Source organism: Poecilia formosa, unplaced genomic scaffold, assembly GCF_000485575.1.
Source record: "Poecilia formosa unplaced genomic scaffold, Poecilia_formosa-5.1.2 Scaffold279, whole genome shotgun sequence".
NCBI classification, from domain to species: domain Eukaryota; kingdom Metazoa; phylum Chordata; class Actinopteri; order Cyprinodontiformes; family Poeciliidae; genus Poecilia; species Poecilia formosa.
The window spans coordinates 309152-321742 of NW_006800218.1; the positions used below are offsets into that span (position 1 = coordinate 309152).

General features: G+C 39.5%; 1 protein-coding gene across 1 annotated transcript in view; it reads right to left on the reverse strand.

Annotated features, from left to right (window-relative positions):
• Positions 1 to 6: 6 nt before the first annotated feature.
• Positions 7 to 12591, reverse strand: part of tprg1 (tumor protein p63 regulated 1) — a 30578-nt gene continuing 17993 nt past the window's right edge. Inside the window, exons 5-6 of the mRNA XM_007571362.2 lie at positions 5225 to 5375; positions 7 to 255 (exon numbers count right to left, since the gene is read on the reverse strand). Of these exons, the coding sequence (XP_007571424.1) occupies positions 61 to 255; positions 5225 to 5375 (346 nt within the window). The 3' untranslated portion in view covers positions 7 to 60. The remainder of the gene's footprint in view (positions 256 to 5224; positions 5376 to 12591) is intronic.

The following is a 12591-nucleotide window of genomic DNA, read 5'->3' on the forward strand; positions in this document are numbered from 1 at the left end:
AAAAAAAAAAAAAAAAAAATCAGAGAAAACATCCCAAACATCGAAAAAGTTACACCAAGTTTAAAATCCGAGGTTTCCTCGGGCCATGCAGTAGCCCAGTTTGTTCTGGTTTCCAAGGAAGGACATGGCGCCCACGTACGCCTCGATGTGGATTGGCTGCTGCAGCACCAGGACTCCGTTGGCTTTCCCAGGAATTGGCTTTCTGACGTGGGCTCTCTCAGCCGCAGCCTTGAGCCTCTCGGAAAAAGTCTGGATCTGAGGAAGGATCAGAAATATCTACACAGATTAAGATTTTTCATCCTTTTTTTTTAACGTTTTAAATGCATCCAATGAAGTGGTGAATGTTCTGGTGGGCCAAAACAAGAAGATTCATGTATTGATCCATGCAGAAATATCTAAACATGTAGTGCAACAATAGATCTGGCTATGAATAACTAATAAATACCAAAACTTTATTAATAACGTTTTAAATCTAGATCAAAATGACCAAATTGGGGTATCATCTACGATGGCGTATTAGCGCCACTGTAGATAGACAAAAAAAGAATAACCCTCAGACAAAAACTAAAATTCTGAGATTAACATCAGAAATTCAGTTTTTTTCTCAGAATTTCTTATTTTTTAAAGTCAGAAATTTCTGAGTTTTTTTTCTAGAAAATTAATCTCAGAATTTATGAGTTTTTTCTTCAAAAATATACTCCTTTTTCTATCTACCATGGCCCTTGCACACTGCCCTGCACCACTTGATTATCAAGAAAAGCCAAAAAGTTTTCTATGATGTCAAACACACTGGGAAGCTGCTCCTTCCTTGGAAGTGGGAATAAAAATAGGTTAAGGCAGGGCATTCTGGGATTTAGAGTTTTTCCCAGTACATTATTTTCTACATGTCATTCAGTTCTTGTTTTCCAGACATAACTGAACCCAACAGATAAAACACTGGGTTACAAAAAATATTTTTTGGAAGTTGTCTTTGTTTTTCCAACTGACTTTGGACTATTTTTCGCTGCTGGATTGAAAAATGACATCCATTTTTCTCAATCAGGCCAGGTTTTTATTCAAACTTGACTTAGAGAAATATGATCTGACTAAATTGACTGATTTTTTTGTGACATTGTCAGTTCATTTCTGTTAATATTTCTCACCCAATAAAGGTTTTAGGAGAAAAAAAAGTTTTCTAACAGAGTGTATTTAAATGTTACAAACTTGGATTTCTGTAAATTGAATAATAAACCCTGATAAGTGAAAGTACATGTAAACTGAACATCACGTCTTCATTGTGTAAAATCCTCCGTCTCCTTTCTGTCCTGATGGAGTCTCTCCTCCTGCTCATCACTCATTGATCCTCAGGAAATCGATCCAGATGAGAGAACAGGTCATGCATTTTGATGCTCATGTTGCTCCATAGCTCAGAAAGTTGACCTGGTTGACCAAAACCAATGTGACTTTTGGATCCACCACATCAAAATGACTCTAAAACAGTTGAAAAACCCCAGATAATTTTTTGTCTGTTGACCAGTGTAATGGATGGAAATGAGTGATGCACATCAGTAAAATAAAGTAGTATATTCCAATGTTAAGGATCGACCAGTTCTCACACACAGGGATGCAGATCCCCTGGATTTCTGATTAATAACATTTTTTAATTTAGGGCAATAATATGAAATAATTTAAAAAAATTGAGACAAAATACAGAGTTTACAAGATAAACTCTAGTTTATCTTGCTTAGAGGACCAGTGCAGTTCACCGTTTCTATATCCATTATTAGGAAACTGTTTGAGGGACTCTTGTATGTCAACATACATCTATGTCCTAACCGTAAAGTGCTGCCAAGCATAACTGTAATTTCTGCCTCAGCGGGGTAATTAAATCCTTTCCTCACAGCAGTAGCAGCATATTTACCTTGGTGCTACACAGGAGCTGAGTTACACCCAGTAACTATTTTGACCTCCCAGAAAACACACATGTATGCTACGACATGAGGAAATGAGGTCAGAGTGTTGAATCACAACTTTTCACTGGAGATTGTTTCACTCAGTGGCAGAGACAGAGTTTACCATCAGGCATATTAAAATGAGCCATATGTTATTTTTATAATACATATATATGTGAATTTGTTGAAACTACGACAAAACCAAAAAAAACAGCTCCTTTACCTTCAACAACCAATCAGAGTCAGAAGGCGGACCTTATCGCTGTCAATCACCATCCATTTTGCCCCTTGCTCTCTGTTTGGGCTGCAGCTAGCATAGCCTGTCGTTAATGTTCAGGCTAGTTAGCATAGCCACTGATGTCGGCAGACAAACGGTTTTCCTGTTACAGTAAGTCGTTTCTCCACCATCAGCATATTTAGCAGCACGTAAACAAGGTTGATTGACAGCGCTAAGACCCTCCTCCAGGCTCTGATTGGGTTTTATTTCCTCAGATAGAAAATAGTAGCTCAGGAAGGAGCTGGATTTTTTTCCACATATAATCTGTCTCACACCAAATTGTCAAGGCATGGGGATAGCTTTAACAAATATGTAAAAGAAAAACATTTAAAAAAGCTACATACTGCAGCTTTAACGATGTTCCCCCTTTGGCAACCACTAGAAATGTTTGTGTTCCTATATATGGCAACTACCCTAAGGCACTGCATTTAATGTAAAACTCTCCAATTGACATGAAATCATCAGATTTTAGTTAATGCTGGCGCACGGTTATGATTCACGGGGGGAAAAAAGAGATTCTTTCAAATAAAATAAACAAAGGTGAAAGTAAAAACAAACATGATGTTTGGCACACTATTTAATCTGTCTATAACTCATACTGTAGCGGCGCGCACACACTAATGATCAGGTTCAGACATGTGGAGGTAAAGGATCTTTAGCCTCAAGGAGAAAAAGTTTTAGTTTTAGTCCGACTTAAACTGTTTATTGTATCGTTTCTAGAAGCAGCCTCACCTCATTTACAGTTTTCAAAAGCATCTTGCTGTAGAGGATCAGTTTCTGTTTAAATAAACTTTTTTTCCCCCCTTTTTTTAACCAAAGATGGGATCAAATTCCTGATTGCAACATCACTGATGACACCTTTTAAAAAGGAGGTTGAGTAATGTTCAGCAATTTCCCTTTTAAATTCCACACCTTAAGGTGTGAAGACGCGCCGTCTTATCAGATCTAAACTCGGCTACATTCATTGTGAAACTCTACATTCGTTTTAAAAACGACAACGCCTTTGAACAAAAAGACAAAAAGAGGACTTTTAAAAACCAGCAGCTGGAGAACAGAAAGCTGCACAAAAACAAAAACAAAACAAAGAAGCTTTGATGCAATATTTAACAAACCGGATGGTGAATCACAAATCCTGACTGACTCAGAATCAGGACAAAAGAGTGGATGGTTCTAGGTACTGAGGTCTGTTAAGTTCTGCTGCGTCTCCTCAGTGGGGCAGGAAGGCGACATGACCATTTCCTGCTGTAACATACACAGTTTGATCTCCACATGCGGAAGATGTAAGGTTGATCGATATGCAACATTTTACCAACCAATATTTGTCAGTTCCAGGTGACGTTCACTTTTTTTGTGGGGGGAACAATGGCTAAAAATGTAGGAATTAGTGGCCAAAAAACAAAGTCGCCCAATTTGAGATGACTTTGTTTTAAAATTGGATAGGAAAGGTAAACCACAGGATGTAAACGGAGCAGTTTTAGCAAAGGACTCAAACATGACGAGATTACATGAGCGCTATATGTTCTGTTGGTTATGGTAGGCAATCAGTGGCAGAGATATGGATAAATATGTAAAGGACATCCTCAGACTGACACCTTCACTGGAAATGTCTCGCAAATGAAAAGCATGAAAAACTTTTCACAAATTGCAAGAAAATTATCTGTACATGCGGGCCACTGCCTTCTGAACTCTATGGAACCAGATCAGGGTCACTAACAATAAAAAAAAATTCTCACTTCTTTTTTCAAAATTCTGACTTAAAAAAAAAAAAAAAAGAATTGGAATTGTTTAAACTGTTTATGCACCGTAGTCTTAAAACTAAGCCCGCATCATTTATTTGTGACTCAGTGAATAATATGTGTCATGTTTATTTTTTTCCTATTTCTTATTTTGCTTGTTTTATTTTTTTACTATGGACCTTCTTTTGTGTCTGGAATATTATGATGATGATGATGATGATGATTATGATGATTTGGGACGGGCTTCCAGTGTGAATATTGAGCAGGTTTACAAATTCCATAACTAGGAGGAAGCAGTCATGTGATTTTCATTATTTCCCTGCCCATATAAACAGTTACGGTGGTAAACATCAGAGCATGCAGTCACATTTTTAAACAAAAAAAATGTGAAAATAAAAACGTAGCTCAATACAAGAAACTGAAGCTCAGTTTCTTGTATTTTACGTTTGAATACAAGAATAATGGAAGAATAATTTATATAGGCTAGAAAATCACTAGTGGCAGAAATGCTGGTTGTTATTTGTTAATATAAGGGGGAGAATTTTGGATAATGCATGCTTTATTAAAGTCATTAATTTGACATGACACATGGCTGCTAAACTCTACAAAGACTTAGATGACTAGTTAGGGGTGTAATGAGATCAAGTCAGATGGAAACACCAAATATTTCTCGTCAAAGTTTGTCTTGAAAACAACCGTTAAAGATTTGAAATCTCTGAAACTCAAATTAGTTTTCATGTATTTTGCCTTCAGCACCAACTCATGAGATTAGATCATGCAGCTCGTTCCTGGATCCAGGTGTGTGTGTGTCTCAGTTCTCAGAGTTGAAAATTATCAGTTCCAAATAAATCATCTTTGATGCTCCTTTTCCAGTTAGTCATTTCTCTGTTCTGACTCACTCCACCGCACCATCAAACATGGAGATGTCAGAACAACACCTACACCTGGGTTGGAGGAAGGCAGCTGAAAGCAAAATGCAACTGAAGTCTTAATGTGTCAGGTTTTCTATTTCACTATGAAAATCACTAAATTGGGAGCGATGGGTTGATAGGAATATATCTGTTTTCTTTATAGAACAAATCCTAAGGCGTCTGCGGATTATTCTGAGAACTCCAGAAGAACATTGTTCTATTCTAAGAACAGAAATGTTGTAACAAGCTAAATTCCTTGAAGCACCAGTACATGGGTTCTGTGATTATAAAAAAAAACAAACATGTCTCTCTCACAGCGTCTGCAAAAACTAATAATTACAAAAATAAAACCGTCATCAGTCCACCTACGTCACACAGAGCAGCCAAGGTGTCGATGTTCCTCACAGGATGGTGAGTGAACGTGGTGAAGGGGAAGTCGTTGGCAAAGGGGTTCCACCTGGAGGTGAATGAGGGTTCCCTCAGCCGGTCCCAGTAGATGCGCACCCCATCCCCGTCTCTCCTGAAAAAAACAAACAAAAAAAAACACACACAAGCGTTTTTGTTTTGTTTTTTTCGTCAGCGTTAGTGACACTTGGTCCAGCCTTTCAGCTTCCGGTCACAGCTGATTTGGGACACTGAATGCGCATCTTGTTTTTGTTTTGCTTTGGGAGCCATGTGCAATCTGTCAATCTCTCCCTGGCTTACGACAGACACCCAGATGATCCGAAGGAAACATGTTTGTTTTTTTTTTTTTTCTGTTCCGTTTTGTTTTCTGTACGAGAAATTATGTGAAAAGAACAAGGCTGCCTAAGATATACGAGTTTTCACTGCTGCTTCCAGTGCTGTGGAGGCTTATAGTTAGAGATGAAAAGTTAAAGAAAATCACAATGAGATTCCCACAGTAGGACATGCTTAACCAGAAACAACACAGTCTTATTGTATCGCAGTATTTAAAAAATATATATCACAAATTTAGAAAAGGATCTAACTGTGATCTAACTAAAGAGAAGCAACTCTTTTTTTACTGTATTAAAAATGTTATGTCAGCTATAAAATTTTAACACAGCAGAAGTTGTGGGTTCAAAGTAAGGCTGATTTTGTCAGGACATATTTACTTTCACAAATGGAGCATTACAGCTTTTACTATATTTTTCCACTTGATATACAACTGCATAGATTTAAGGCTTTATTAGAAATTGCTTTGGGATTATATCAAATGCAACTGAGACAGAAAAGAAAGGAAAAGAGGTGGGGCAAAAAGAATAGCGGACAGAAAGAAGGATGCAGAGAATACAAGAAAGCGGCCTAGAAGTCTGCTTCTACACCTGCAGAAAGAGAAAAAAATACAACCGAGAAAGCACAACGACACAAAACATACACATATATAACAAAGACATCACGGGGAAGTACACTGAACTAATGAAGACAGGATGTTTTTAGAGACAACCGCAGCCCAAGACTGTATCAGAACCGTCTTTGGACCCAGACGCCTGGGAGTCAAGGACACACCGACCCTTAGGAGAGGCTCAGCAGAGCCAGGGGGCCCGGGTCCCGCAAGGCGGTCACCTGGAGTGAGGTGGCAATGCATCGGTGGGCAGAGGCCCCGGGATTGTGACCGGGGGAGGAATAGATCACACACACATGGTGGGAGGTCTGAGATGATCAAGGAGAATCGCATCCCAAGACCTGACATAACACACATCACAATCACACGCTCCCATCCTCATGCACACACACACTCACACCCAACGTAAAGACACAAGAATTTATGCCATACACACACTCGCACCACCTAGATGCCCTCTACACACCCAGGTCCAGGCAACGATACCCCAGAGAGGCAAACAGACCCAAACCAAGGAGAGGCGGTTCTCTTCATTCCAAGATGGAAACCAGCAGACTGTCCAAGCCCCACATTCCTACACCCCAAGGTCCTGCATGAGTAGTGGCGCGATGGAGCAGGTGGAGGGACAGACTGGGGAATGCTGAACATCAAGAAAATATGTTTCTCAGTGAGGATTTCAAAGCGAATAAGAATCTTGGAGTAACTACTTTCAACGGTTTGTGCCAAATGAATGTCAGTAAAGAACATCAAGTTTAAAAAAAAATAAGTGTTGCTGAAAAGGAGAGTCCTTTGGTGCGGTGACAATTAGTGGGAAGTTTGGACCATGTGTATGGTTTATTGGTTTAATACAGCACCATTCATGAGCATCTGAAATCAGACAAGCTTCTTCTCTAATGGTAGACTGAAAGCGCCATCAGTACCAACCCTAGTGGTCAATTTAAAAGAAAGAGAAACATTTTTACTCTGAAGTTAACTCAAACCAGGGTTGTGGGAAGCTGTGCCACCTCTGCTTAACATGGACCTACAAACATGTTAAGCTACAAGCTGGGCAAAAATGAAAACTACATTCCCATTGAAAATGAAATGTATTGGTATGTGTTGCAATTTAATGCATCCTTTGAATAAACTTACAATGTAAAGTCAAAGCAGCTATTATACAAGAATGTAATTCCTGTGTCACCGTATCATACCTGCACACCCACACACGTATGCATCACCAGGTAAGTGATCCGTTTTCTGAGTGAATACTTAATGCAGACAATCTTATGTATGCCAGGCTTAGCGGTAAGCTAAAGTGCACTCATGGCCTTGTCATTCTTCTACTCCTCTTTCTTCAGTTAGTTTTAAAGTAAATACTGCAATACAAATGAAAAAGCCCCAGGGTCATATCTTTTCTCAGCTTAATGAAAACCTCAGAAGACCGGAGTGGAAACACACCCCGACCATTCAAAGATCTCATCTTCGAAATGATGTGGGTGCTGACCTACATGCCTTCAAGATCCCTGCAAATCTCTACATACTGTATGCCCGTCAAACGTGATCAGGGGATCTAAGCGTGCAAGACCTAAAATGAATGCAAGTTTTTCTTGGCCACGCCTCAAATTGTGGTGGTTCACAGAAAGGTTCAAACAGCCTCCTACATAATGTAAAAGCAATGCTACTTGAAATAAATGAGGACAAAGATGAAATAATCACAGGAAGTTTGAAAAATGTAAAAAAATAAATAAAGAGGTAAGAGGAGGTTTGCCATTTTAGTCTACTGCTCTTCTAGTTTTTGCCCCTAACTGCTCCGTGCTAAAAAGAAATCTAGACCCTGTTGACAGAATCTGCTGATAGACATCTGTAACAAAAGCAAAGAAGGAGCATAAGATAAAATAGGTAACAACGTGACATTAAAATGATCTCTAATCACGGTAAGAACTGGCGAATGTTAGTTGCTAATAATGTTAAAGTTCCCGTCTTATTCCTGTCATGCTCTACCGTAGATTAAGACAAGCATGAATACTACAAAAGTAAAATAAAAAAAACTCATTCATATGAAGTTTTCATTGCATATCAACACCCTTTCTTGTGAACTGAATATATTGTTTGAAGTCTAGCAAAAACAAGTCTTTTGTTTAAAACAAATTCCCATCATGAGAGGATAAGCTTTTCAAATTAGATCAAAACTGGCTATAAAACAACAACAACAAAAAAACAAACAAAAAAAACACTATCTTGGAGCTCCAGCATCATTTATCCCCAATAAATTATTAAAGTTGTTGCTAACCAAATAATTAATTGGAGGTTGAGACTGTCCTGATGTCCAGACGTCTCAGTCTGCCAGCACATAGAGCCGCCCGCTCCTCAACCCTTCAAGAAGACACGTGTCAACACTGACTTATGAAAAGATACATCCACTAATGAGAAAACCAATCCAAGGGTGGAGAGCTGAGCTGCAGCAGCGTTCTTTTTAAAATAAGCTCTGGAAGGCTCTCGTTTTAAGACTGCCGATTAGGGCTGCAGTAATTATAGAAGCCATGATGTCCATCAGCTGTAAAATCATCTCAAACGGTTTGCATCCCCAGTGAAACTGAGCAAGCCAGTGGTAAATCCTTGGCTCAACACAGACACAAGCCAAGAATTGAGAACTGCTGGCCCGGGGTCACGGTCCAACACTCTCATGTGTGAGAACAAGTGTACAGAGTGGTGACGGGGGGTAGGGGGGAGTGTAGATCAGTGAAAAACAGGCAGGATATCAAGATTTTAGATGGAACTACATACAGTCTTTGATCGGAGACTTAACAGCCACTGAAACTTAAACCATCTGTAAAAAGAGCAGCACATGCAGTCATTGCTGAATTATTGATATGCATCTCAATATATTAAGATCGTCTGATTATGGTTTGTTGAACAATCTTAAAGTTAGCCTGGTAAAAACCAGTCCTTGTTCATACAGAGGGCCTGGACACTCCACTATTGAGAAACAATTCCTTATTGGCAGCGTGGACTCGATTGGATCTGACTTTACCCCACTGCTAACATTTGGTCATCACCTAACATAATGGATCAACATGGCTGCACAGGAAGCTACGCTATGAAATTGACCAGAAATTGGGTGCCCTGTAAATGAACATCCACCCATTGCAAAGAAAGAAGTGGTGAGCCAAACGGCAACAATAAACCGTCTTGGACAGTCCTCTTGCTCAGACTTTAATTGCTGTGATGCGCAGAACAACTCGGACTGAACGGCTTCGTTCACTTCCGCCGCTGCTATTGCCAAACAACACTCATAGAAACAGACTATAAAGTTCTTAATTTCTTATGGTGTCAACTTATTTTATAAAGGAATCCTTCTTGAAGAAAGATTTGCACAACTGCAATTCCCAAACTTGGATGTGACAAAGAGCTCTTTGGGTGGAAGAGTAGAAGAGGTGGGTTTTGATACCAAAAGAGATAATATTTTTGGCAAAATTATTAAAATTGTAAGTATTGAAATTTTGTTTTGAAACTAAGTTTTAGCTATTTTTTGTTGTCCGGTCACTACTGGGAAGGTTCACCACTGTTCCTTGTTTTCTTGGCATGTGGGTAATGGTTCACCTGAGTTTTAAAACCTTAGAAATGGCTTTGTAACTCTTTCCAGAAGGATAAACGACAATAACCGTTTCTCGTCTGTTCGTGAATGGGCATGATCTGTTCCTATTTGAGATCTCTTAGCCTACTTCACATCATCAGACAGGACTCATTCATTTTTTATTTGACCAGTGAAGGAACAAAACTGTTGATCACAATTTAGGGGGGCAGAAATTTTTTCACAGTTCTATATATCTGAAGTTTTTTTATTTTTTGCTAATAGAGAAATCTAATTCACCACAAACCTAAAATATGAGGAGAGCTATTAGGACTTCACATATATTAGGAGCCATTAACCAAACATTCTCCAAAATCCAGTCACTAATCAAAATGTTATGATATTTGATGTGATTTATTTCTAGATGATAAACAACTGTAACCACCGTTAGTTTGTGGTCAGAGCCTTTGTGACAAACGCTGAGCAGAAATAACAGCTGGATTTCATACGAGCTGGCAAAAACAAATAAAAGCAGAACGCAGGCGATTTCTCAACGCTGTTCTGATTTTGCTAATGACCTGTCATGCTGATGTGCAAATCTTACCACATGCCTTGTGCAACAGCTCGCTTCCTGCCAACCAGAATTAAACACCTGAGGCTAAACAATAGCTGTTGATATGTCATGGTGGCAGGGAGGGGCTGCATCATAATGCAATCACCATACCCTGTTTACACAGGTACGCTCAGAATGACACCGCCGCTGCAGCCGAACACTTTGACTCTCCCTCTTCCCCCCCCGCTCCCACCCCTTCGCTGCTCTCCCCTCCAAAGTAAATGCGGTGCCGAGAGAATAGGAAGGAGGGCTGACAAAAACCCCAAACAAGATAAAAACCTAACACAAAAAGCAAATCTCTGCTTGAAAGAGTGATTGTATTTCAGCAAAAAGCGGCTGAGGACGATGGAGTTTGCACACACTGCCCCTTTTGTAGGCGTGTACTGCTGTTTCTGTCCAATCAATGGGAATATAAAAAAGCTTTGCTGAATTCCAGAGGTAAGCTATCACCAAGAGAGGGACCGGCCCAAACAGGCAGAGCAGGGCTGGGCTTTTCAGCCAGAGGCTTTGCTAGTTTCCCCCTGTATTTATGCAGCAGATCTGGGGTTAGGACTTTCACTGCACCTCGCCTGGATACAGTCACCGAAATCAGAAAAAAAGCCAGGTTTCAGAGACCGCCTCAATAACACCCAATGGAAGAAAAAAAAAGGGTCAAGAGGTCAAACTGGAGGAAATCTCCCACTATTGACCTCTCCTATTAAAGTTAGTTCTAACCCTTTTTTTAAGCAAAGTAAACATTGAATTCTAGTTCTATGTCCAAGAGAAGAAAAGTTGCTTCCTGGTCTTTCAGGCGTTTAAGTCAACATAAAAGATAAATATCAAGTAAGTTCCAGTTGTCATGGCAAGTGTCCCGAGTTGTTTCAAAGCGCACAAACAAATCTGATCCGATTGCTCAACAGCACCTGCAGGTTTGTCAGCCATCCACTCACCGAGATGTGAAAGGCTGAAAAGAATAAGAAGAAAGGTGGGACCTGGAAAAACAAAAGGAAAGGGTAAGGCCTATTTACATTATTCATTACATATCTTCTTGTGCATCCTACGAAAACATGTGACCGTGCTACTGGGAAAAAAAAAAAAAAAAAGAGACTGTAATGCTATAGCTGCAGGGCAGTTGGCAAATATTCCCATAGTGGAAAAAGCAGAGTCCACAAGCTCTGAAGTTTCAGCAGCATGCCTCATGAGGACAGTGATGTGTGTTATTATGTGATACGATGTGTGTTATGAGAGCAGCGTGTGTGAAGATTTTATTCACCTTCTGTGCTTTTTAGATCGTGCAAAGGTTTTCTTTGGATCTGTGCATGTTTTGATAAAAGGATTTAATCCTTAAAAACATATAAGGCAAAATAAAAACCATGTTCATTAACTTTATTAAAACAAAAAAAGGAAATTGAAATATGAAGTGTTTGCCTTTAAAAAAAATTAAAAGAAAGTGCAAGGGTTTAAATTTGGCTAGGTTGGGCTGGTGATGACCTGACCAGAGTAACCCGACTCTCGTCCAATGACCGCTGGGTAAAGACACTGGACAGATAATTAGAATGATAAGATAAAGTCACAGTTTTCTGACTGATCAACAATCTTTAAAAAGCCTGACTTTGGTATTTGCCAAAATTGGCAGATACTAATTTTGTTGTCTTAAAAGTTGCTATCAGACACTAAGTTAAAGACAGTGGGGTAATTATTGTTCACCACACACGTGACCTGGTGGGCAGATCTGTCAGTCAAAACTCTCAATGCAGAGCAAAGGGAACCAGTGGCTGATTTTCAGACCTTTGCCGAGGTCGATATGATTGGTAGATAAGATCAATTTCTTGGGTATTGACCAATTGCCAATCTCCCAAAATTCAAGGCAACTGCCCCTCCTCTGAGCTTCTGCCTCACAGAACAGCCCTCCATCTGTTATTCACCCACTCAGCTCCTTCAGACTAGCCAGCAGCAATTAGCAAACACCTGATGGAACTGCACATCTACTGAGCTCGTTATAGGAGCTGCTTCTCCGTGAAATGCTGGTAAAATGTTGTTGAAGGGTCAATAGAGGAGCCATGTTGTGATGACTTCCTGAAGCTAGAGCTTCAGAAAGACCAGGAGTTTTTAAAGAGACAGAGACCCAATTTCAAGATACTAAATTACAAAGCAAAATTTCTTTTAAGTTATATTTGATATAAACTTTATTATAACAACTGAAGGTGACATAGTTACTTGACTATTCTCAGGGATGAAAGTAGTTTTAA